Raw genomic sequence first — 25,850 nt, forward strand, 5'->3', positions numbered from 1 at the left:
CCTGGGCAACACAGTGAGACCCTGTCTCAAAAAAGAAAAAAACACACAAAAACAAACCAAAACCTGCCACTATACTTTAAAGAAGCTAAGAGAGGTATTGTTAAACAAAGTGTCCTAGGGAAGTAACAGTGAGAAGTTAAGTTTCTTAGAAATCTTGAGTTGAATTGATATTTAATAAGGTTACCTAATAACACTCTGTCAGTTATCTAATTGTATGTTTTTTTTTTTTAAAGATCTTTGGATGGATTATATGAAAGAAGAATTGAACCACCCCCTTGGTAGACCTGAGAACTGTGGACAGATCTACTGGCGAGCGATGAAAATGTTGCAGGGAGAGTCAGCAGAGGCATTTGTAGCTAAACATGCTATGCATCAGACTGGCCATTTATGAAGATGAACAATACAGTCAGCTTTGTGAAATAGTATTGCAAGCAAGCCCCGTGGGCAAATTTGTATTGAGTCCATCTGTAATTTGCTCAGTGATGGCAGACAAGATGGCTGTCTGGTTTTGAGACACACTTTAATTTTATGTTAACTTGTTAAATCTTTTTTAAAAATTAAATATTTTTATGACTGAGACTGGGTCTTGCTCTGTTGCCCTGGCTGGTCTTGAACTCCTGGACTCAAGGGACCTTCTCACCTCAGACTCCTGAGTAGCTGGGATTATAGGCGCACGACACTGCTCAGTTTGATGTGCTAATCTGATTCCAGTAAAGAGAATTGCTGATTTAATGTTGAGGCCCGATCTTCCACAGGTCCTAAATGTTTCCCAAAATACATGGATAGCATACGACTGGGTTTTTAAAAAATTATCCCAGGTCAAGCATGAGTATCTCTAATCTCGACCTAAGAGCCAGTTAAAATGAAGGAGAAAGTGGCCAGGCATGGTGACTCAACGCCTGTAATCCCAGCACTTTGGGAAGGCTGAGGCAGGCGGATCACCTGAGGTCAGGAGTTTGAGACTAGCCTGGCCAACATGGTGAAACCCCGTCTCTACTAAAAATACAAAAATTAGCCAGGCGTGGTGGTGGGTGCCTGTAATCCCAGCTGCTTGGGAGGCTGAGGCAGGAGAATTGCTTGAACCTGGGAGACGGAGGTTGCAGTGAGCCGAGATCATGCCATTGCTACTCCATCCTGGGTAAGAAGAGCGAAACTCCTTCTCAAGGAAAAAAAAAAGGAGAAAGTACAGTTTTGTTGGTTTATTCTCATTATAAAAGATACGTGGTATGCATTTGTTCTGGAAAATATGGAGGAAATAGAATAGTGTGGTAAAAAAAAGCATCCTGTCACTGGGAGAAGCTTTCGGTGTAGCTTATTGTTACGTTTCACTTAGTATTGTTTTTCTGTGTCATTAAATAGCCTTAAAAACATTTAATGAATTCATAACATTACATTGTAAAAATGAGCCATAATATATTTTACTAATCCTCTGGTTAGACTGTCTTTTTTTTTTTTTGAGATGGAGCCTTGCTCTGTCATCCAGGCTGGAGTGCAGTGGCTCCATCTCGGCTCAGTGCAACCTCCACCTCCCGGGTTCAAGTGGTTCTGGCTCAGCCTCCCGAGCAGCTGGGTGGGATTACCGGCACCCGCCACCACGCCCAGCCAATTTTTGTATTTTTAGTAGAGCGGGGGTTTCACCATATTGGCCAGGCTGGTTGCGAACTCCTGACCTCATGATCCACCCGCCTTGGCCTCCCAAAGTGTTGGGATTACAGGCGTGAACCACTAAGCCCGGCCTGGACTGTCATTTCTAATTTTTTAAAAAATTAGATAAATGCTGTTGATGAAGATTCTTGTCAATCTTTGTTCACATCCCTGGCCATTTCCTTAGGAGATTGACATCCGACAGTGGAATTACTGGATCAAAGGATACTGCTTTTAGAGAATATTGATATGTATTGCCGGTTTGCTCCTTCTTTCAAGCAATACATGAAAGTGTCAGTACCCTTACCTGTACTGGTGTAATTATATCTTTTATTTTTACCATTTTATAGGTGAAATGTGATATGTCATTGTTTTACCATACTTTTCTTTGATATTAGTGAAGTTAGTGTATTTTATGTTTCTCATCTTTTTACATCCTTAGACTATTTAAAAAATTTTTTTCTTACTAATTTATGAGTTAATTTTTTTTTTTAAATTGGACAAGTTCTTGCTTTGTCACCTAGGCTAGAGTGCAGTGGTGTGATCATGGCTCACTACAGCCTTGACTTCTGGGCTCAAGAGATCCTCCCACCTCAGCCTTTTGAGTAGCTGGGACTGCAGGTGCACACCACCATGCCTGGTTAATTTAAAATTTTTTTTGTAGAGACTGGTCTTGCTATGTTGCCAGGGCTGGTCTCTTAAACAGTTGGGCTCAAACAATCCTCCTACCTCAACCTCCCAAAGTGCTGGTATTATAGGCATGAGCCATTGTGCCTGGCCAGAGTTTTTAAAAACATATTCAGAATATTAACATCTTGTTTCTCATTTGTTGCAAATAATTTTACCCCCAGCCTTGTTTGTGGTGATTTTTTTTTTTTTTTGAGACAGAGTCTTGCTCTGTGGTCCAAGCTGGAGTTCAGTGGTGTGGTCTTACTGCAGCCTCTGCCTCCTGGGTTCAAACAGTTCTCCCTGCCAAAGCCTCCCAAGTAGCTGGGATTATAGGCACCTTTTGTGGCGATTTTTGATGCCCAGAGGTATTTTGTGTGTGTATGTGTGATGTCTGTTTTTAAAATGCTTTGGAAGCTCTTCCTGGTGCTGAGAACAACTCTTTTTCCCCAAGCAGTTAATTTTGCCAACACTATTTGGGCAGTTATGTTTCTCTCTGCTGATTTGTGATGTTACCTTTATTATATATTAAATTTCTATGAGTATTAGAGTCTACTTTAGAACATTTTTATTTTAAGCTTTTGTACTGTTTTCTTTTTCTTTCTGGTTTTTTTTTTTTTTTTTTTTTAGACCAAGTCTCACTCTGTCGCCCAGGCTGGAGTGCTATGGGGCAATCTCTGCTCACTGCAACCTCCACCTCCCAGGCTCAAGTGATTCTCCTGCCTCAGCCTCCCTAGTAGCTGGGATTATGGGTGTGTGCCACCACGCCTGGCTAATTTTTGTATTTTTAGTAGAGATGGGGTTTCACCATGTTGGCCAGGATAGCCTTGAACTGACCTCAAGTGATCCGCCTGCCTCGGCCTCCCAAAGTGCTGGGATTACAGGAGTGAGCCACCGTGGCCAGCCCCTGTTTTCTTGTCATTTGTTTTAAAATAAGAAAAAAATTCCTCTTTTTCCTGTCCCTTAAGTCCTGGGATGTTTAACATTCTTAATCTTATTTGGCACTTTAATTTTACAAAAGAGATATGTAGATTAGGGAGCAAAGAGGATAGTGGTAGTCTCCTTAACACAAGGCTATAAGGGTGGTCACCTGGGGTCATCACATCCCTGTATCTGATTCTCAATATTGCAGGTTATGAAAACACATCTAGCTAGTACACCTAGAGTTGCACTGTTAGAAACAGTAGCTCCAAGGCACATGTAGCAATTTAAATTTATTCGAATTATTCAATTTATTCACATTGGCCACATTTCAAGTGCTCAGTAGGTATATGGTTACTATATTGGACAGTACAGATAGTAGAACTTTCATTTCCACTTCCACCATTAAAGAACGTTCTATTGGACATTGCTGACCTAGAGGCAGTTAGCCTTGGGGATACTGACTCCTGTGTAGGAACATCTACATATAGAACAAAAATAATATCGAATATTATGTGTCAGTTTTATGCTAAATTTTTTCAAATGCCTTTTGTGTTGTACAAACAACACAGTCTTTGAGGGGGATGAAGGAAGAGGGTCTCATGTCCTGATGTTGACGTGATTAGCACACCTTGAGCTGGTTTGTTATTAGAGGTTAGGCACTGTGGGGAAGGCAGGGAAGGCTGTCTTTCCAGTTGGGCTGTTCCCAGCTCAGGCCCTGCCTATCCCCAGAAGCCACCTTTCGAGGCAAAATGGGAAATAATTAGGTTGTCGGTATCAGGCGTTGAGCATGGAAATACAGGAATCCCGAATGTTCAGGATTATTATGAGTAAGCGTCGTGGCCTGTATTCTGTGTCCACTGCATATTGCAGTTTGTGTCTTAATCATCTATCTTGGTTTCTAATGGATTAACTTCAAAGACGATCATTAGCTCAAGGTGGAGGTCACTGGGTTGCTCATGTGTCTTACCCACGCGGGGTTTTGAAGCTGGAGCACACCCCGAGTGGCCGAGTAGGGTACGCTTGGCGTTTCACACGCAGCTAGTCGTGCAGCCTTAGGATATGCACCGAGAGGAGTTTCTAAAATCCGTCTCCGAGATTGTTTCAGATTTCGCGCTGGGAGGGAGGGGCGGGCTCCGCGAGGCCGCGCGCCCCGCCCCCTGCACCGCCCCGCCCCCGCTTCCTCGTGACACCCCCGCGCCCCGCCCTCTTGGCCGGTACCCACCCCCTCCCCAGGCTGATTGGCGCTTCTGCGGCGGATCCTCCGGCGGGCAGGCGGGCCGGCGCGTCACGTGGCCCACGGCGTCCAGGGCGACCAGCCGCGGGCCTCAGGGCATGGACCTTCAGGCCGCCGGGGCCCAGGCGCAGGGGGCCGCGGAGCCGTCTCGGGGCCCGCCGCTGCCTAGCGCGCGGGGGGCGCCCCCCAGCCCGGAGGTGAGCGCCGCGTGGGGGCCGGGAGCAACAGCCAGCCGCAGCCTGGGGCGGGAAGTCGCGGGGCCGGGCTGGGCGGGGGCCGCGGGGCCGGGGAAGCGCCTCTGGCCGGCCTCGGGCCGCCCCGCGACACGGAGCGCTGTTTGGGCTCGCGCTCGAGCTGAAAACGGCCAGGCCGCGGGGCCGCGGGGCCGCGGGGCTGCGGGGCGGGGAAAGCCGAGGGCGTGGGTGGGCGCGCCGGGTCAGCAGGGAAGGCTGTCCGCCCGCTGGGCGCCGCTGCGGATTTGGTAAATGGGAGGTGACGCTGGTGACCGAGAGCCGGGGCCCGCTGCCAGGAGCCTGGGCGAGGGCCAGGTGAGGGCGGCGAGGAGAGGGACTTGACTTTACAGACCTGTGGACCTCTGTCCGTTGGTGGGGATGCCAGCTGACCCTGAGCCCCAGATGTCACATGCGCGCTCCCCCTTCTCCTTACTGAAACCAGAAAGGCCCTGTTTGACGCAGGGTTTCCAGAAACTTGTTTTCATGTAAGCTAGACAGCTCCTGGTTTTCCCGAGAACGTTACAGACCGTTATTACAGTTCTTACCTGTCCTTGTTTACAGTCTGTACCGGCTAGGTGCTGAGCGGCTTGAAGGTAGGAACCCTCTGTTAGGGCTGTTTGCCCAGCCTATCATAGTGCCTGGCACAGGAGATAGACATGCCGACTGGATGAATGATGCCTCAAAGATGGTACTTAGCCAAAGTAAGATATGAAAAATGCAGCGACACTTATAAAGAAAATTACTTTGGAGTGCAGAATAGAATGGGACTAATTTTGTCAGGGCATAGCAGGAAAGGATCAAGGTGAGAGGCTGGTGGTGTCTGCAGAGGCGTGGAGATGAGAAAGTGCAGGGCACATGGCCTGGAGTTGGGTCTCAGAGCATGCAGAGAACTATGCTCAACAGGTTGATGGGAGTGGGAGAAGAGGGGACGTGCGAATGCCATGGCTAATTTTGTGCTCTCTCAGTGGAGGGCTGTTGAAGGTTTTGAGCAGAGTAGTGATTAATTCTGTAAGGCTGGGCCAGATGGCTGGATGGGAAGGTGGTTAGGAGGCCGTGGCAGTGGTTTAGGCGAGAGGTCTGACTTCTCCTTGGGCGGCAGTGACCAGAGGTTGTCACTAACTACAGGGAGTGGAACTGAATTATTAAACCCAGACACGACTAGATAATGAATGCTGATTGGAGCAGGTGCCGAGTACAGTTTAGATGTAGCAGAAAAGATGAATTTAAATTCAAGAAATGTTACATTCTTGCCACATGCCAGGTGTTTTCATAAATGGTGTCTAATCATAAGTCCCCTGCAGGGTCAGAACAGTCACCCCCAATTTCTGGAGAAGAAAACGCAGGCACAGTAATTGAAGTGATGTGTTCAAGGTCACACTCTGAATGGATGGCAGAGCTGGGATCAAAATCAGGTCTTTTATGCAGGCAGGGAACATTTCGTGATTCATTAGAAAGAGGTCTTGGAGGTCATAGGGTTTCAGGAACTTCTGAGTGACGGGAGCAGAGAAGCATTTGGTTGGCTGTGCGGGAAGATTTTCAGTTAGATTAGAAATACTGCCTTCAGTGCTCAGCATTGCAGAGGAATTATAAAGCTTCCCCCACCTCAGTGTGTCGGTGAGGAAACAGAGAATTTGATAGAGTTGTTTACTAGCTATAAAGTTGTTAAGTAACTGAAAAGGTAAAACGTGTACCTGGGGGTGGCAACCGCAGGGAACAGCTACCAACCTATGGCTGAAGGAACAAAGAGATGAAGTTGATTAAAATTTAAAAGCTTAGGGAAAAGGCTCTGCAGAGCTGAAATTCCAACCTTTAAGGAGAAGGCACTGCCCCAGCTGATGGTAGGGGATCTCTGAGCTTGGAGGAGAGTCCTGAGACCCAGACCTCTAAAGACAAGGTGCAGTGATAAGACTGGCTCTGCAAGAGTTCGCAGAACTGTATACTGGATTCTGTGGCCACTATAGGAAGGCATTCCTGCTGCCACGGTGAAGTGTCATGAGGTGATGCCTACATGAATAGGAAGGAACAAGGCCCATCTCCCTCCAGCCTTGCTCAGTTTAACAGGGCAAAGCAGAAATGTGGGTGGCAGAGTCCCAGCCCTGCATCACCAAGGGGAGTATGGAAGACTGGGTGGGGTTGAGATGCAATAGCTGAATACTGGGCATACCCCAGATACCCAAGTCCTTGGTAATCATTTCTTCTTCCTGCAGGCTGGCTTTGCTACAGCTGACCACTCTGATCAGGAGAGAGAGACTGAGAAGGCTATGGATCGACTAGGCAAGTAGATGGCAGAGACGGAAGTTGGGGAGACCAAGGATGTGAGGAGAGGAATAGTCCCTCTGTCTCATTTACCTTCTCTTTTAGCCAGTCCTTTCTGCTGCTTAGTGACCTTCTCTGCCCAGTTGAACAGTACCCTCCTTTGGAAGCCTTGCTTGGAGCTTCCTTAAGGGAAGTTCTGAACTTTTCTTATGTACAAACCCATCCTTCTACCGAGAGAAACAGCTTGAAACGGTGAAAATAGTACAGCAGTCTCACCTTATTCCTAGGGGATACATTCTAAGACCCCCCCCCCGCCCCAATGGATGCCTGAAACTGCTTTTTTTTCCTCCTATATATACTATTTCTGATATGGTTTAACTTATAAATTATGCATATGTGATTAATAACAATAGTAATATAGAACAATTATGCCAGTATACTGAAAGTTACGTGAATGTGTTCTCTCTCAAAATATCTTTTTTTTTTTGAAATGGAGTCTCGCTGTGTCACCAGGCTGGAGTACAGTGGCACGATGTCAGCTCACCGCAACCTCCGCTTCCCAGGTTAAAGCAATTCTCCTGCCCCAGCCTCCCGAGTAGCTGGCACTACAGGCACGCGCCACCACACCCAGCTAACTTTTGTATTTTTAGTAGCTATGGGGTTTTACTATGTTGGCCAGGCTGGTCTCGAACTCCTGATCTCAAGTGATCTGCCCACCTAGGCCTCCCAAAGTGCTGGGATTACTGTGAGCCCACGCTCCCAAAGTGCTGGGATTACAAAGGCATGAGCCACTGTGCCCAGCCCCCTGCCGTTTTTTTTTTTTTTTTTGAGAGGGAGTTTTGCTCTTGTTGCCCAGGCTGGAGTGCAATGGCACAATCTTGGCTCACTGCAACCTCTGCCTCCTGGATTCAAGCATTCTCCTATCTCAGCCTCCCAAGTAGCTGGATTACAGGCATATGCCACCATGCCCGGCTAATTTTTGTATTTTTAGTAGAGATGGGGTTTCACCATGTTAGCCAGGCTGGTCTCGAACTCCTGACCTCACATGATCCATCTGCCTCAGCCTCTCAAAGTGCTGGGATTATAGGTGTGAGCTACCACGCTTGGCCCCTTTTTTTCTTTTTCTTTTTTTTTTGAGATGGAGTCTCACTCTGTCACCCAGGCTGGACTGCAGTGTCGCAATCTTGGCTCACTGCAACCTCTGTCTCCCGGGTTCAAGTGATTCTTGTGCCTCAGCCTCCTGAGTAGCTGGGATTACAGGCGCGCACCATATCGCCTGGCTAATTTTTGTATTTATTTATTTATTTATTTATTTTTTGAGACAGAGTCTCGCTCTGTCTCCCAAGCAGTGGCACTATCTCGGCTCACTGCAAACTCTGCCCCCTGGGTTCACACCCTTCTCCTGCCTCAGCCTCCCGAGTAGCTGGGACCACAGGCACCCGCCACCACGCCTGGCTAATTTTTTGTGTTTTTAGTAGAGATAGGATTTTACCATGTTAGGATGGTCTCGATCTCCTGACCTCGTGATCTGCCCTCCTTGGCCACCCAAAGTGCTGGGATTACAGGTGTGAGCCACTGCTCCCGGCCTAATTTTTGTATTTTTAGTGGAGAGGGGCTTTCACCATGTTGGCCAGGCTGGTCTCAAACTCCTGACCTCAGGTGATCCGCCCACCTCGGCCTCCCAAAGTGCTGGGATTACAGGCATGAGCCACCGTGCCTGGCCTTTTTTTTTTCTTTTAACTCTCACAACAACCCTATCTTCATTTTACAGATGTGGAAGTTGAGGCACAGAACAGTTAAATAAAAACAATTTAAAAATTGTGGTAAAAGATACATAACCTAAATTTACCATGTAACCATTTTAACGCATATAATTCAGTAGCCTTTTAGCATAATGGCAGTGTTGTGCAACCATCACCACTACCTAGTTCCAGAATCTTTTCATCACCCTAAAAGGAAACCCTGTGCTCACCAAGTAGTCATTCTCCATTCCTTCCTTCTCTGAGCTCTTGGCAACCACTAATTTGCTTTCTGTCTCTGTGGGTTTATCTGTTCTGGATAGGCAAATGTGAGTTGCCTGTAAATGGAATCATAACAATATGTGGCCTTTTGTGTCTGGCTTCTTCCACTTAGCGTATTTTCAAGGTGCATCCATGCCATAGCATGTATCAGCACTGCATTCCTTTTTATGGCTGAATAATTCCATCATATGCATATACCACATTTTGTTTTTCCGTTCATCCATTGATGGACATTTGATGTTGTGTCTACCTTTTGGTGATTGTAAATAGTGCTGCTGTGAGTATCCTTGTTTTATTTGAACAGCTGTTTTCAGTTCTTTTGGGTATATGTTTAGGACTGGGATTGCTGGGTCATATGGTAATTCTATATTTATGTTATGGAACTAGTTAAGTAAATTTCAGCTCAGTCACACTTTTTTTTTTTTTTTGGAGACAGGGTCTCACTCTGTGCAATGGCATGATCTTGGCTCACTGCAGCCTCCACCTCCCAGGTTCAAGCGATCCTCCCACCTCAGCCTCCTGAGTAGCTGGGATTACAGGTGCATGCCACTGCACCCAGCTAAATTTTTTGAATTTTTTGTAGAGACAGGGTTTGCGACATTGTTCAGGCTGGTCTTGAACTCCTGAGCTCAAGCAGTCCACCCACCTTGGCCTCCCAAAGTGCTAGGTTTACAAGGGTGAGCTACCGCGCCCGGCCCAGTCCGATGTTTGGTAATTGACAAAACACGGATTTGAAATCAGACAGTCTGGCTTTAGACCCCTTGCTCTGAACTATCACTTTATTGCTTATCACTGTTACTGTTGTTCCAGTATGAAGAGCATGGCTGTTTTAGGCTGATTGCCTTCTCTCCTGGGACCTGGCATCACCAAAGCACTATGTGCTCGGAAATCCGTTATCTTTCCCCAGTCTTTCCTCCGTTATTGTGAGGCCTTTTGAAAATGTACCTTCCGGCCTCCCTGATGTCAGAGGGAGGCACTAGGTGCTGCCCATTGTGATTAGATGGGTTCTGGTCTTCTGCCTGCAGTGCCCCTGCTCCCCTTTGTCCCTGTGCTCACCTCTAACATGCTCTTTGAGGCTGAAGGGAGGAATAAAAGAGCAAAAACAACCGGGCACAGTGGCTTACGCCTGTAATCCCAGCACTTTGGGAGGCCGAGGCGGGTGGATCACAAGGTGTCAGGGGTTCAAGACCAGCCTGGCCAAGATGGTGAAACCCCGTCTCTACTAAAAATACAAAAAAATTAGCTGGGCGTGGTGGCAGGCGCCTGTAATTCCAGCTGCTCAGGAGGCTGAGGCAGAGAATTGCTTGAACCTGGGAGGTAGAGGTTGCAGTGAGCCGAGATGGTGCCATTGCATTCCAGCCTGGGCGACAGAGCGAGACTCTGTCTCCAAAAAAAAAAAAAAAAAGAGCAAAAGCTTAATACAGGCTTGTATTGTGAAAGTGTATTATTTATCAGAGGCCCTTTGCCTCAGTGACATACAAACCACCTGAAAATGTTAACTGTCCCTAGCCCTCTTTGTAAATTAAAGGACCTGACAATTAATGCCTTGTATAAGACAAAACATCTTATTGAAAATAAATTATCAGCTCTTTTAAAAACATACAAAGAAGTGCATTTTTAAAAAAGTGCTCGGTGGCTAAAGAAGACTCTGTGCACTTGTTTTACTACCTTCGTAGTAAGTCTGCCCAAAATTTACTGAGCACAGAGCAGGTCCTCTTTGGTTTGTCACTAAGACCATCTTCTCTTTGTCAATTTAGCCCGTGGAGCACAGAGCATTCCTAATGACAGTCCTGCCCGGGGTGAGGGCACCCATTCTGAAGAGGAAGGCTTTGCCATGGATGAGGAGGACTCTGATGGAGAACTGAATACCTGGGAGCTGTCAGAAGGGACAAACTGTCCACCCAAGGAACAGCCTGGTGATCTTTTTAATGAGGACTGGGACTCGGAGTTGAAAGCTGATCAAGGGAATCCATATGGTAGGTGTGGAGTCTCTGGGGGTCCTGAACTAGGCCTTCTCAGACACACCTGTCAGACCAGCCCTGAAGGCAGTTTGGAACAGGGGTCCACATCTATAAGCTTAGGCTGGTATCTGTTACAGGTCTCCAATTTCTGTGACACCTTCTCTTTTATATTGAAAAAATCCAAATTTTGCATTTGACTCCATAATGTATCACTGTTTTAACGTCAAAACTGTTACTCTCTCCAAAAATCTCTGCTATGAATCGAGCAGCTGCAGATAGAAGTGCTGTGTTATCCAGTTTGCTTCTTCACTGCTAAGAACCCTTGTCTGAGAAGCATAGCTTCTCAGCTGTTCCGAATGAATGCATTTACAATTCTTCAGGAAAGGAGAATTGTGTGTGTTTTTAAACAAAATAAGTGCAAGGATCTGTCCCCTAGACATACCTTTTTGGCTGTCCGTTTTTACCTTCCTTCCTTCCCTCCTTCCTTCCCTTAATCTGTCTTTTAAAACTGCCTGCAGATGCTGACGACATCCAGGAGAGCATTTCTCAAGAGCTTAAACCTTGGGTGTGCTGTGCCCCACAAGGAGACATGATCTATGACCCCAGCTGGCACCATCCACCTCCACTGATACCCTATTATTCCAAGATGGTCTTTGAAACAGGACAGTTTGACGATGCTGAAGATTGAGTGTGGAGCTTTCTGCCTTGTAGGTGGGCGGGCCTCCACGTCAAGATCTCTTTTCCTGTCTTGGAGGTGAAAAGTCATATCTGAGAAAATGTTTGCAGTGACCCCTAGTCTGGGGTACACAGACCAGTGTTCCTTATTGACAGTGTTCAATAAGGCCCCGTCATTCTCGCCAGTCTGTTGTTGTTCTTAATGGGCTCCTCCTTGAAATGTGTGTGTGTTTGTGTCAAGAGGAGTTGTGTTCTTTGTAAATAAAGGTTAAAAAAAGAAACCAGTATGCTTCGTCTGCTTTTTTCCCATTTATTTATTTATGGAGACAGTCTCACTGTGTCACGCAGGCTGGAGTGCAGCAGCGCGAACTTGGCTCATTGGAACCTCCACCTCCTGGGTTTAAGCGATTTTTGTGCCTCAGCCTCCTGAGTAGCTGGGACTATAGGTGCTCGCCACCACACCCGGCTAATTTTTTGTATTTTTAGTAGAGATGAGGTTTCACCACGTTGGCCAGGCTGTTCTCAAATTCCTGGCCTCAAGTAATCCACCCGCCTTGGCCTCCCAAAGTGCTGGGATTACAGGTGTGAGCCACCGTGCCCAGCCTTCACTACTTCATTTAAAGTCCCTGAATGACATTTTAAAGATTCAAACGCTTGGAGGCTTAAAACTACTCTGTGAAAGAAAAAAAATTTTAGTTTTGCTTCTGTAGATCTAGTACTGTTGACCAAGGATTGGAATCCAGGAGACACTGGTGATTTTGTAGCTGATTGTTTTCCTGTTGATAGAAAATGGAACATTTACTTAGTTAACAGGCTTTTCCCTAGGCCAAAAACTAAATGGGAAATTAGTTAAACCAGCAATTGCATAATCCTTAATTGACACTAAACTCGGTTTTCCATTTAATATTTTAATCCTTACAATTACTTATATGAAGTCACTTTTAAAAATTTACCTCACTTTGGCCGGGCGCGGTGGCTCACACCTGTTATCCTAGCACTTTGGGAAGCTGAGGTGGGCGGATCACCTGAGGTCAGGAGTTCAAGACTAGCTGGCCAACATGGAGAAACCCTGTCTCTACTAAACAAAAATTAGCCGGGTGTCATGGTGAACACCTGTAATCCCAGCTACTCAGGAGGCTGAGGCAGGAGAAGGAGTCGCTTGAACCCGGGAGGCAGAGGTTGCGGTGAGCCGAGATCATGCCATTGCACTCCAGCCTGGGCAACAAGAGTGAAACTGTCTCAGAAAGAAACAAAGAAACAAAAAAACCAAAAAACTTTACCTCATTTTAGAGATGAGGAATGCAAGACTCAAAATGTTTTGACCAGGCCAGGCATGGTGGCTTGCGCCTGTAATCCCAGCACTTTGGGAGGCTGAGGCAGGCAGATCACCTGAGGTCAGGAGTTCGAGACCAGCCTGGCTAACATGGTGAAACCCTGTCTCTACTAAAAATACAAAAGTTAGCCGGGCGTGGTGGCGTGTGCCTGTAATCCCAGCTACTTTGGAGGCTAAGGCAGGAGAATAGCTTGAACCTGGGAGGCAGAGGTTGCAACGAGCCAAGATCATGCCACTGCACTCCAGCCTGGGCAACAGGGCGAGACTCCGTCTCAAAAAAAAAAAAAAAGGTTTTGACCTCTTCAAGATCACACAGAGTGGCAGAACTGGGACCTAGGTGCACATGTGACTCTGAGGTCCATTCTTGGCCCTGCATGTATGAGAAGATAGCAACACTATCTGGGGCCTCGCCTTGGCAGGTCTGGGATCCACTAGAGTAAGTCACCTTTGGGTCTGACGGGCTCAAGGATTGTTTCTTCCTGCCTCCTTATTGAAGATGACACAAGAAAAGCTTTCAGATGTGAAATTTTAGTATACTCCATAGCAGTTAATTGAGCATTTAACCATTTAAACTTTTTCAAAGGCTCCACAAGGTGTATGAACAAGGCAGAACCTTGTGAGGGAATGCAGTGGCTTTGGCGGTGAGGGGAGTCATGGCCAAGGCTGTCGGAGGGAGGAAAAAAATGCCCCTTCCACTGTCTTTGCTAAAAGGGCAGTTGTAGATCATATCACCACACCCCCTTTCTTCCTCCTCCCAAGGTCATAGATGATGAGACCATGAGTATGTCTGGCATGAAAAGGTAAACTTGAGAAACAGAGCCAAGAGATATTAGGGGCTTGAGGAGGATGGCAGAATTGCTGAAATGGAAATGTCATGTTATTGAAAGGTTGTGTTGGCCCATGTGTGAGCAGGAGTTATGAGGCAGCTGAAACTATGAGTAAAGGTGGAAGCTGTGAGTTGGGGTATTATATATATAGGGGGGCGGGAGGGAGAGAAGAAAAAAATAGTATGAAGAGCATACGTGCATAAGTAGCTAAGCAAAGAAAATTCACACAATGTTGCTGCTGTGATCCATGGAGGAGTTGTCAATCTAGGCCTCAGTTTTGCTATTTATTTATTTATTTATTTATTTATGAGTCGGAGTCTCGCTCTGTCGCCCAGGCTGGAGTGCAGTGGTATGGTCTCAGCTCACTGCAAGTTCTGCTTCCCGGGTTCACGCCATTCTCCTGCCTCAGCCTCCCGAGTAGCTGGGACTACAGGCGCCCACCACCACGCCCAGCTAATTTTTTGTATTTTTAGTAGAGATGGGGTTTCACCATGTTAGCCAGGATGGTCTCGATCTCCTGACCTGGTGATCCACCCGCTTCAGCCTCCCAAAGTGTTGGGATCACATGTGTGAGCCACCGCGCCGGGCCATTTATTTATTTATTTAGAGATAGAGTTTCGCTTTTGTTGCCCAGACTGGAGTGCAGTGGCACTGTCTCGGCTCACTGCAACCTCCGCCTTCTGGGTTCAAGCGATTCTCCTGCCTCAGCGTCCCAAATATCTGGGATTACAGGCGTCTGTCACCACACCCAGCTAATTTTTGTATTTTTAGTAGAGACGGGGTTTCACTATGTTGGCCAGGCCGGTCTCGAAGTCCTGACCTCAGGTGATCCGCCTGCCTCAGCCTCCCAAAGTATTGGGATTACAGGCATGAGCCATTGTGCCTGGCTCAGTTGTTCTAATTTGAATATTATTCTGGTGCCCTACCACTGGGTGATTCGATCAAGAGAAAGAAGATGTAGAATATTGGTTATCTCAAGGGGATGAAGTGGGAGTAAGAAAAAAAAGTGAAATGGAAAAATACTAATGATATAAGGCATGAAAAGGTGGACTCTCAAACTACTTTCATAATATTGCATGTATGAAATAATTGCATGTATATGTATAAAGATTAGAAGGTAAGATGGAGAAGTGGAAACAATTTGATTAGATGATGGAAGTGTAAAAATTTTGCTTTTACATTTTTGTTATTTTAAGATTTTGCAATTAGGTATTATTTTTAAACCTTTCAATAGTTTTTGGGGAACAGGGGGTGTTTGGTTACATAGATAAGTTCTTTAGTGGTGATTTCTGAGATTTTGGTGCACCCATCACCAAGCAGTGTACACTTTACCCAATGTGTAGTCTCTTATCCCTCACCCCCCTGCAGTTAGGTATTTAAACAAGACCTTATTCTTTTTTTTTTTTTTTTTGAGACAGGTTCTTGCTCTGTTGCCCAGGCTGGAGTGCAGTGGCATGATCTTGGCAGCTCACTGCAACCTCCGCCTCTCGGGTTCAAGCAATTCTCCTGCCTCAGCCTCCCAAGTAGCTGGGATTACAGGCATGTGCCACCACACCCGGCTTATTTTTGTATTTTTAGTAGAGACGGGGTTTCACCATGTTGGCCAGGTTGGTCTCGAACTCCTGACCTCATATGATCTGCCCACCTTGACCTCCCAAAGTGCTGATATTACTGGAGTGAGCCACCGTGCCCGGTCAAGACCTTAGTCGTAAGTGTCCTTTGTCTAGGCTTCCCTGTTCTCGCTGACAAATATCACAATACTTACCTTATTCTACTGTGATCATTGGCTCATGCGTCTGCCTCCCTCTTTAGGCCAAGAGCTCTTTGAGGGCAGGACTATGACTTACTCAACATCCCTGTTTCATACATGCTGGGCATGGGGCCCAGCATGAAAATGTTCAGTGAATATCGCCACAAATTCATTTACCTTTAGTAATGGTGCAGTATTTGCCTTAACTGTATTTAGGGTTGCCTGATAACATCCCAGGCTGGTGATGAAAAAATAACAAGGTATTTGAAAAACCTTTAAAAAGTCTTTGTGTTAAATATGATTTGGATTTAATTATAATTCCTTATCTATTAACTTACCTTTTTTTTTTTTCTTGAGACTTGAGTCTCATTCTGTTGCCCAGGCTGGAGTGCATGGTGCGATCTCGGCTCACTGCAACCTCCGCCTCTCAGGTTCAAGCAATTCTCTGCCTCAGCCTCCCGAGTAGCTGGGATTACAGGCGCCTGCCACCACGCCCAGCTAATTTTTTTGTATTTTTGGTAGAGACAGGGTTTCACCATCTTGGCCAGGCTGGTCTTGAACTCCTGACCTCATGAACCACCCGCCTTGGCCTCCCAAAGTGCTGGGATTACAGGCGAGAGCCACCACACCTGGCCTAATTTACTATTTTTAAAAACAGTGTATGGGAACATAATGAAGAGAAATGTCTAGAAGCGGTGTGTTTGCAACTGTGCTTTAATCTGAAACCCTCCAGTCAGTGACCAAGAAAATTTTGTTCTCTAAAAACTAGTGTATGTATGACAAGACAAATGAGTTTGTTATGCAAAGTATGGCTGGGCGTGGTGGCTCAACTCACCCTTGTAATCCCAGCACTTTGGGAGGCCGAGGCAGGTGGATCTCCTGAGCCCAGGAGTTTGAGACCAGCCTAGGCAACATGGTGAAACCCCATCTCTACCAAAAATACAGAAAAAAAAAAATCAGCTGGGCATGGTGGTGCATACCTGTAGTCCCAGCTACTTGGGAGGCTGAGGTGGGAGGATCGCTTGAGCCCAGGAGGCAGAGGTTGTAGTGAGCCGAGGTCGTGCCACTGCACTCCAGCCTGGGTGACAGAATGAGATCTCATCTCAAAAAAATAAAACACCCCAAAACCAAAGTATTTATTTGATAAACAACAAATCATGATTATTAAAAAAATCAATGAAAAGGAAATATCACAGTAATTTCTAACCAGTGTCCTATATTGAAGAATTGTAATTTTAGGTACTCAATAAAATGAAAAAAATCTTTTATTTATCTGAACCTCTACTGAGCTGAGAAGTCTCAATCTGAGAACTGGGGAAAACATAGATGTTGCTTAGTTTGGCCTTGTGCCATCTGCAGAAATCCTCTGTGCCTACTTCTAGTCGCAGGGATCTCACTACCTCAGAAGGATCCCCTGCGTTAGCCCCTGGCTAGTGTTGTTTGTTAGAAAAGTCTTCAGTGTAGGCCAGGTGCAGTGGCTCACACCTGTAATCCTAGCACTTTGGGAGGCCGAGGCGGGTGCATCACCTGAGGTCAGGAATTCGAGACCAGCCTGGCCAACATGGCAAAACCCCATCTCTACTAAAAATACAAAAATTATCCTGGAACGGTGGTGCACACCTGTAATCCCAGCTACTAGGAAGGCTGAGACGTGAGAATTGCTTGAACCCGGGAGGCGGAGGTTGCAGTGAGCCAAGATCTCACCACTGCACTCTGGCCTAGGTGACACAGCCAGACTCCGTCTCAAAAAAAAAAAAAAAAAAAAAGGAAAGTCCTCAGCGTGCTGAGCTGAAATCTACCCATTTAGTCCTGGTCTGCTCTGTGGTCTGACACTCTTTCAAATATTGGAAATTAACCATCTTATCCACTCTCTAGCTTTTCGTTTTCCAGGTTAAACAGTCAACAGGCAGTTGCATATACGTGTGTAGAATCGGAGAGGGATACTGGAGGTGTGAATTTGGGAATTGTTGATGTCTCAGTAGGTGTTAGAGCATTGAGAGAGGTTGAGGGTGTTTAGTGAGGGCACACGGAGAGAGAAGGGGGTCGAGGACAGAACTTTGGGGAGCAATGGCAGTGAAAAGGCAGGTGGAAGGATCTGGCCACAAAGGCAGGCTGTGGCAGCAGAGGAGAAGGAAGACCAGGTGGGTGAAGGTGCCTTTCAAGCCAAATCTAATAATAATAAGATTTTTAAGGAAGAGGGAGTGGCCATCTTTGATAGAGACAGGCCAAGTAAGATGAAGGCTAAAAGGGGTATTTTGGGATGTGGAAATTAGGAAGTGCTCACATGATGTCATGATTGGGGAGGGGGGAACAGGTACATTGTGGGCTGAAACAGGGGATATGTGTGGCCACCTGAGCTGCTGCCTTTGTCATCATTGCTTCTCTTGACTTGGGCAATGGTGACTTCTGGCCAGCTCCTCTCAGAGTGTCAGACTGAGAAGAGACAGTGATGGGAGAGAAAAGGAAGGAACGGGAGAAGGACAAAGGTCGACAGAGGCTGTTGAGAAATACAGGTACTAAGGGCCTGTTAGGAGGAACAAAAGAGTAACTTTTATTCTGACTTTTTTTCAAACAGTATCGTCCATCAAGAAAGAAACCACAACTGACCACAGCCAAAATCTTGAGTGATGGGAGAGGATATGTGTGTGGATCAGGTGTCTGGATGATCGTTTGAGATGTGTATTTGCTTTCCCTCCTTCATTCTCCTCTCCATGCAAGCAGTCAGTTGGCTCTCTGTCATTGCCTGAGTGGAGTCATGCGGCAGAGTCTAAAGGAGCCAAGAAATCTCTCTGGCTTTTGTTTTACAAAATGGATTTACTGATTTGTTTTTTGGTAAGGAGGCAAAGGGGTTTTGGGCCAACAGACTGTGCATCTTGAAGAAATCTGGAAGAAAAGAATTTTCCCCAGGATCCCCCCACCCCCAACAACAACAAAAAGTCTTAGGTTGTGAGATATGGTAGACAAGAGAGAAGAGAGAGAGATTGGGGGATGCTAAGGGCAGGTGGAACAGGAGCGCTGCTTCTTGGAGTGTCCCTGGGGAGCTAGGTCTTCAGAGAGTGATAGATGTTAGTGCTTGTAGGCAGTTGGGACTGTCTTGCAATGCCCAGGCCTTGGCTGGGCGCGGTGGCTCATGCCTGTAATGCCAGCACTTTGGGAGGCTGAGGCGGGTGGATCACTTGAGGTCAGGAGTTCAAGACCAGCCTGGCCAGCATGGCGAAACCCCGTTTCTACTACAAATACAGAAATTAGCTGGGTGTGGTGGTGGGCGCCTGTAATCCCAGCTACTCGGGAGGCTGAGGCAGGAGAAATGTTTGAACCCAGGAGGCAAAGTTTGCAGTGAGCAGTGAGCCGAGATCACACCACTGCACTCCAGCTTGGATGACAGAGCAAGGCTCTGTTTAAAAAAAAAAAAAAAAAAAAAAAAGACACCCTAAGCATTCTAAGAAGCTGATGGACCCAGAGGGCCCAGGGAAGACTTCTGAAGATGGACGGTGGATGACCTGATGCCCACCCCCACTTGCCTCCCTAGCATGACTCCAAGTAAGTGAGGAGAACCCAGAAGGCCTGGATGGAAGCTCAGGGTCAGAAATTAGGATAGTTTGAAGGACAGAATTGCTTCTTGTGAACCCCCAAGATGCAAGAGATGCCAAGTTGCAGAAGCCTGGACATGAGTGTTACAGCTGGGGTTCTGGGGGCATCATCAACTAGATCAAGATGATGTATTTGAGGTATCATTGGTTGATTAATACCAGAGTGCTAATAATTTTTGTTTTTATTTTCTATTTTGATGAAAAACTTGCAATTTTTGTACTGTAGTGGAACCAACAGGATTGTGCTGTTCACAGTTTGTATAGGTAGTTTTATGGTTTTTTTTTTTTTTTTGAGACAGTCTCGCTCTGTTGCCCAGGCTGGAGTGCAGTGGTGGGTTCTCAGCTCAATGCAACCTCTGCCTCCCGGGTTCAAGCGATTCTCCTGCCTCAGCCTCCCAAGTAGCTGGGACTACAGGCGCCCCCCCACCACGCCCGCCTAATTTTTGTATTTTTAGTAGAGATGGGGTTTCACTATATCAGCCAGGCTAGTCTTGAACTCCTGACCTCAGGCGATCTGCCCGCCTCAGCCTCCCAAAGTGCTGGGATTACAGGTGTGAGCCACCGCACCCAGCCAATTTTTGTATTTTTAGTAGAGACTGGGTTTTGCCATGTTGGCCAAGCTGGTCTTGAACTCCTGGCCTCAGGTGATCTGCCCGCCTTGGCGTCCCAAAGTGCTGGGATTACAGGCATAAACCACTGCATCCCGCCAGTTTTATGTGTTTTTGATGGCTCCCACTTGTTTCTGTCCATTTTATGGCTTTTTTCCTGTTGGGAAATTCTGGGGCAATGTAGCCCTTCATCCCAGCCCCAGCTTAGCTTGGTGCTGTGTTTACAGTAGGGTTGGTGGTCATAAGACCTCCGGAGGTTATGATGGGCAGTGCTTCCCCAAGTTTTACTCTCCACACTTGTGTGCCTGGGCTAAGACGGGCCTTTCCAGAGAGGCTTTCTTTGCCTTCTCACAAGCAGACTGTGTAGAGGCTGCAGAGACCAGGCTCTCTGTGTCCAGAAGCAACCGGCTGGATTCAGCAAAGCCCTGCTGCCTTGAGGAAATCTGAGACTGTCTCCTTGGGAGATGGAAGTAAACTCATGGGCTAAGTAAATATCTTGGCGCTGCACTGCCCTTGGTTTTCCGGAGTTTGCATTCTTGGGCCCAACTTTTCACAGGATGGTTGGAATATGGAGAAAGAGAAAAAATAACCCTGGCTGTGGCCCATCTGGATTCTGCCTCCTAGTTTTCCCAGAAAAGATTTTCCACCCAAATAAATGAGAATAATGGAATGGAGGACTGTGTGTGTGTGTGTGCACTCCTGAGTGTGGCAGGCCAAGGAGGAGAACCATCGGGTGGAGGGAAGAGAAGTTGGAGGGTGGAATAGGAAGGCAGGAGGCAGGGCTGGCTCCCACGTTGTTGACTTAGCAAGTCTGGCTGCAAAGCCAAGGCCTTCGGAAAGAACGGCCTCCCTGCTTTGGGCAGTTTTCCAGGACTGAGCTAGATCCTGCCTTGTTTATGGGCAGGACAGTTCAGTTGGATTCCTGCGCACCAAGGTTTGGAGAATGTCACCAGGATCTGCCCTCTGTGATGGCCCATGGAGTAAAGTATGACCATGGTTTTAAAAGAAGATACTTCCTCCCACCTCACAGGGTTTTCTAGTCCTTCTCGCCTTTGAGTCAGAAAGAGAAATTTCCCCCGGAGGCACGCTCCACGTTGTAACCTTTGCAAGGTGCAGTTGGTTTTCCTTTTATTTTCTTTTTTTCTGGTCAGGTGGTTTTTATTTCAAAAGCAATCTCCTCTGACACCCTCTCATTAGCTGTTGAACAAACGTGGCAGATACAAGTTAGAGCCGTGCATTTGGCAGCTCCAGGCAGGCGCCTGAATTTCTCTGGGCTGCTGCCTGTGGCCTTATCCTATTTGTCCAGCAGGTGGCAGTAAAGACCCACTGACTCCGCTGTCTCCGTAGGACCCACCGACTCTGCCGTCTCTGGTGCGACCCACATCCAGGGGCTTTGGAGGAGAGGCTGAGTCTGGTTCAGCGTTACCTTCCGGTTAGCTGGCTTCCTGCTGGCTGGCAAACCCACCTGCGAATCCTCAGGATTTACTCCGGATTTACAGCTGAGTTTTCTCAGAAGCGGTTACTGTGAAATCTAGGGCCAGGGTCATCATCATTCCTCACAGCACCTGCCTGAATCTGGCACGTGGTAAGCGCTTCACAGATGCCTGCCGACATCAGCCAAAGTGTGTGCATATGGGAAGGAAGGTGGAAGGCATTGTGCTGCGTCCCTCTACCGGGTCACATGCCAGGTGTTTTTCTTATGAAGTAGGGTTTATAATTCCCACTTCAGAAAGAGAAATCGAGGCTCAGGGAGGTGAAATAACTGACCAAAGGTCACAAAGATAGGCTGTGACCCAAGTCAGCTGACTCCAAGTTTTCAGCCTTGTATGCTTGCCGTACTGAGGTGGGAAACATTTAGATTCAGCGAGAGTCTAGGATGAACTTACTTTTAGAAAAGCAAGGGAATTTAGTGTAGGTGTGCTCTTTATTCATTAACGTATTTCTGGGCACCTGCCATATGCTGTGTACTGAGGAGGAAGAGGTAGAGGCTGTAGTTCCTGCTTTCATGGAGCTCGGAGTGGAGTGGGGAGGCAATGGCACACAGGTCATCACAACACCATCCATAACCATGGAGAGGGTAAGCCCGGGGTGTGGGGGAACCTAGAAGGGGTGGGAGATAAAGGAGACCCCTCAAAGGAGACGGTCTCTCAGCTGAATTCTTTTTTTTTTTTTTTTTTTGAGACAGAGTCTTTCTCTGTTGCCCAGACTGGAGTACAGTGGCATGATCTCGGCTCACTGCAACCTCTGCCTCCCTGGTTCAAGTGATTCTCCTGCCTCAGCCTCCCGAGTAGCTGGGATTACAGGCTCCTGCCACCATGCCCAGCTCATTTTTGTATTTTTAGTAGAGATGGGGTTTCACCATGTTGGCCAGACTGGTCTCGAACTCCTGACCTCAAGTGATCCACCTGCCACGGCCTCCCAAAGTGCTGGGATTACAGGCTTGAGCCACTGCGCCAGCCTCAGCTGAATTCTTGAGGACTTGCTGGGCAAGTAGTGGTGGGGGTGTCATCTAGGCAGAGAGAGCTGTGTGTGCAAAGCTCCCAGGTGTGAGAGGAGTTGAAGTGTTCGGGGGGAACTGGCCAGGGAGGTGGTGAGGGATGAAGTCTGGTAATCACAGGGCTTTGAAAGTCATGCTGAGGGGCTTGAAAGGTTTTTAACAGGTATGTGACATGGGCAGATTTTCATTTTTGGAAGATTATTCTAGTGTCTGGCAGGGAGTGGCAGGAAAAGGCTGAGACTGAAGGCAGGGAGGCCAAGCTAGAGGCTATAGTCTAGCAAGAGAGTAAACTAGGGTAATGGCTATGGAGATGGAAGGAGGTGGACAGATTGGAACTATTTATAGAAGGTAGAGCTGGCAGGAGTGGGAATAGATTGCCTGTGAGGGGAGGGCAAGGGAGAGAGAAGACTCTGGGATGAGCTTGAGGTCCTGAGTGGAGCAACCAGGTGGATGGAATAACCTCTTAAGTGTGAATGATTTTTATAATTATTATGTACTTTCTTTTTTTTTTTTTTTTGAGATGGAGTCTTGCTCTGTCGCCCAGGCTGGAGTGCAGTGGTGCAATCTTGGCTCACTGCAACCTCCGCCTCCCAGGTCAAGTGATTCTTCTGCCTCAGCCTCCCAGGTAGCTGGGATTATAGGCGCACGTCACCACACCCGGCTAATTTTTGTATTTTTAGTAGAGATGGGGTTTCACCATATTGGCCAGGCTGGAGGCTGGTCTCGTACTCCTGACCTTGTGATCCGCCTGCCTCGTCCTCCCAAAATGCTGGGATTATAGGCATGAGCTACTGCGCCCAGACTCATATGCACTTTCACATCCACTCTTTCAAGAGGATGGTGCTCCATGTTCCAGATGTACTGCTGCATTCTCAGCGTTTGGAAGACCCGCCCCCACCTCCAGGACGGTGTAGTCCTGCGCCTTGACCTTGTCCAGGTCTGGCCTCTAGGGTCCTGTTTTTCCCATGCTCTCCTCTCTCCCAGAGCAGATGCTCAGGGAATGGCACTTTTCTTACACAGGGTGCCTGGAGTGGACACTCTGCTTGCCTCTCCCATATTCATTCCTCTTCTGTTGGTGATCATTCCTTTCCCATGCAGCCCATGAGCTTTGGGGAAAGCTAATCCCACCCCTGTACATAGGGGCAGGGCACAGGGCTCAGGACTCAGCTAACTCTCATAATTGCAGTCCTTGTCCTCTGTATTCATTTCCCAGGCCTGCCATAACAAATTACTACAAATTTGGTGGCTTAAGACAACAGAAATGTATTCTCCCATAGTTCTGGAGGGCAAAAATCTGAAATCAGGGTATTGGCAGGGCTGTGCTCCCTCCAGAGGTTCTAGGGGAGTCTGTTTCTTGCCTCTTTCAGCTCCTGATGGCTGCTGGCCCTCCTTGGCTTATGGCTGCTTCCAATCACTGCTTCATATTTACGTGGCTTTCCCCTCCGTCTTCTCCTCTCTCTCTCTTTTTTTCTCTTTTTTTTTTTTTTTTTTTGGAGACTGAGTCTCACCCTGTCACCCAGGCTGGAGTGCAGTGGTGTGATGTTGGCTCACTGCAACCTCTGACTCCCGGGTTCAAGCAATTCTCCTGCCTCAGCCTCCTGAGTAGCTGGGATTACAGGCACCCACCACCATGCCCAGCTAATTTTTGTATTTTTAGTAGAGACGGGGTTTCACCATGTTGGCCAGGCTGGTCTCGAACTCCTGACCTTTTGATCCACCAGCCTCGGCCTCCCAAAGTGCTGGGATTACAGGCATGAGCCACTGTGCCCAGCCTTCTCTATCTCTTACAAGGATACTTGTCACTGGATTTAGGGCCCACTTGGGTAATCCAGGAGGATTTAATCTCAAGACTCTTAATTACACTTGGAAAAATGCTTTTTCCAAATCAGGTCACATTCACAGGTTCCAGGGGTCAGGAAGTAGACATAATTTTGGGAGGGGTTGTGTTAGTCCCTTCTCACACTGCTAAAAAGAACTGCTGGACACTGGGTAGTTTATAAGGAAAGAGGTTTAATTGATTCACCATTGTGCAGGGCTGGGGAGGCTTCAGGAAACTTACAGTCATGGTGGAAGGGGAAGCAAACACTCCTTCACATGGCTGCAGGAAGGAGAAGTGCCGAGCAAAAAGGGGAAAAAGCCCCTTATAAAACTATCAGATCTTGTGAGAACTCACTATCATGAGAACAGCATGAGGGTAACTGCCCCCATGATTAAATCACCTTCCACCGGGTCCCTTTCATGGTACGTGGGGATTATGGGAACTACAATTCAAGATGAGATTTGGGTGGGGACACAGCCAAACTGTATCAGGGTGCCATCCAACCTACTATGGCCTTTGTGGATGGCAAAATAGGACAAAATTGGGACTGTGATGACACCGTTGAGCCCCTATCAACCAATCCAGAAGACTGACTGCTTCAGGGCTTCACGTTATATAACTCAATAAATCCTCCTTAGTGCTTTAAGCCACTTCAACACAATCTGCCACGCCCCCATCACCAGCTGCTGAATGTGCCCTACTGATACACTGTGCCCACCTAGAGTCCTGCATGCAGGCAGTGGGGTGTGATGGAGATTGGAATTCTTCTTGGTTGGGCTCTATTGTGGACACTCCGTGTGACCGTGGGAAAACCACAGCTTTGCTGACCATCAGTTTGAATATATAAATGGGCCCTTGTCCCTGCAAAAGGCTCTTCAAAATGGAAGCCACTGTGGTTTCTGTTGTATGGCTTCTGCATTCCAAGAAAGATGTAATAGGACTGGAAAAGGGCCAGACAATGGAGTGATGAAGGGCTTTTACCATGAGGGCAAGCTCTGCAATTAGAGTTCTCCAGCCGGGAAAGATGGAGGCTGAGCAGGGAGTGTAACTAAATCCTTTTCTATGGTACAGCATATCCACAAGGCGGGCCAGACTCACCCAATTCCAGAATCCTTATCATATATATATATATATATATATATATATATATATATATATGTATGTATATATAGTAGCCAAATATAGCAGCACAGCCAGTATATATATATATACACACACACGCACACACCATATATATATATACACACACACATATACACACACCATATATATACACACACATATATATAGTGTATATATATATACACATATACATGTATATATGTATATATATACACACATATATGGTGTGCGTGTGTGTGTGTATAATCTATATAAAGAGAGGCACTTCTGAAAGTTTGAGAAGTTGTTTTAGGGCAAACAATAGAAAGCGCCGTGTTCCATGGTGAAGCTGAGCTCAAGGCACTCGGGCAGTTTGGTGTAGTGCACCTGGAATCTGGGAGAGCTTGGCTCCACTTCTGGCTTCAGCAGTGTGATGGTGAGCAAACCCCTTCTCTCCTTGAGTCTAAGATTGTGCGTCGGTAATTTGGGGGTAATAATCTTGGTAACAAACCAGAAGTGAGCTGCCACAGATGCCCACTGCTCTACCGACCTGCCACCACAGGCAGCCCTGTGCCTCCGCCTCCTGCTGGTCCTCTCGATGGCCAGTCGAGTATCTCCCCTCTTAGGCGTGAGGCCTCATCCTCTCACGTTGCTCAAGGACTGCTCAAGCGATTCTCTCGTCTTTCCCACACCACCCATTTCCCTCTCTCT

The 25,850-nt window shown here is 47.1% G+C and overlaps 2 protein-coding genes across 7 annotated transcripts in view; both read left to right on the forward strand.

The window, feature by feature from the left end:
* UTP6 (UTP6 small subunit processome component) overlaps positions 1-579 on the forward strand; it is a 38,866-nt gene extending 38,287 nt beyond the window's left edge. For all 4 annotated transcript variants that reach the window (XM_016932052.3, XM_016932054.4, XM_016932055.3 and 1 more), the window contains one exon: positions 234-579. In XM_016932052.3, coding sequence (XP_016787541.2) covers positions 234-391 — 158 coding nt within the window. In that variant the 3' untranslated portion in view covers positions 392-579. The remainder of the gene's footprint in view (positions 1-233) is intronic.
* A 3,929-nt stretch (positions 580-4,508) lies between these two features.
* On the forward strand, positions 4,509-11,895 carry COPRS (coordinator of PRMT5 and differentiation stimulator). 3 transcript variants are annotated; one of them, XM_001174701.6, is made up of 4 exons: positions 4,509-4,665; positions 6,909-6,975; positions 10,736-10,954; positions 11,458-11,895. In XM_001174701.6, the coding sequence occupies exons 1-4, from the start codon at positions 4,567-4,569 to the stop codon at positions 11,625-11,627; spliced, it is 555 nt and encodes a 184-aa protein (XP_001174701.2). In that variant the 5' UTR covers positions 4,509-4,566; the 3' UTR covers positions 11,628-11,895. The 3 variants fall into 3 exon arrangements, with proteins under 3 accessions (XP_001174701.2, XP_016787545.1, XP_016787546.1); XM_016932056.4 differs by lacking the exon at positions 4,509-4,665 and adding an exon at positions 4,743-5,016; XM_016932057.3 differs by lacking the exon at positions 4,509-4,665 and adding an exon at positions 5,261-5,402.
* Positions 11,896-25,850: the final 13,955 nt, after the last annotated feature.

Source organism: Pan troglodytes, chromosome 19, assembly GCF_028858775.2.
Source record: "Pan troglodytes isolate AG18354 chromosome 19, NHGRI_mPanTro3-v2.0_pri, whole genome shotgun sequence".
Classification (NCBI taxonomy): domain Eukaryota; kingdom Metazoa; phylum Chordata; class Mammalia; order Primates; family Hominidae; genus Pan; species Pan troglodytes.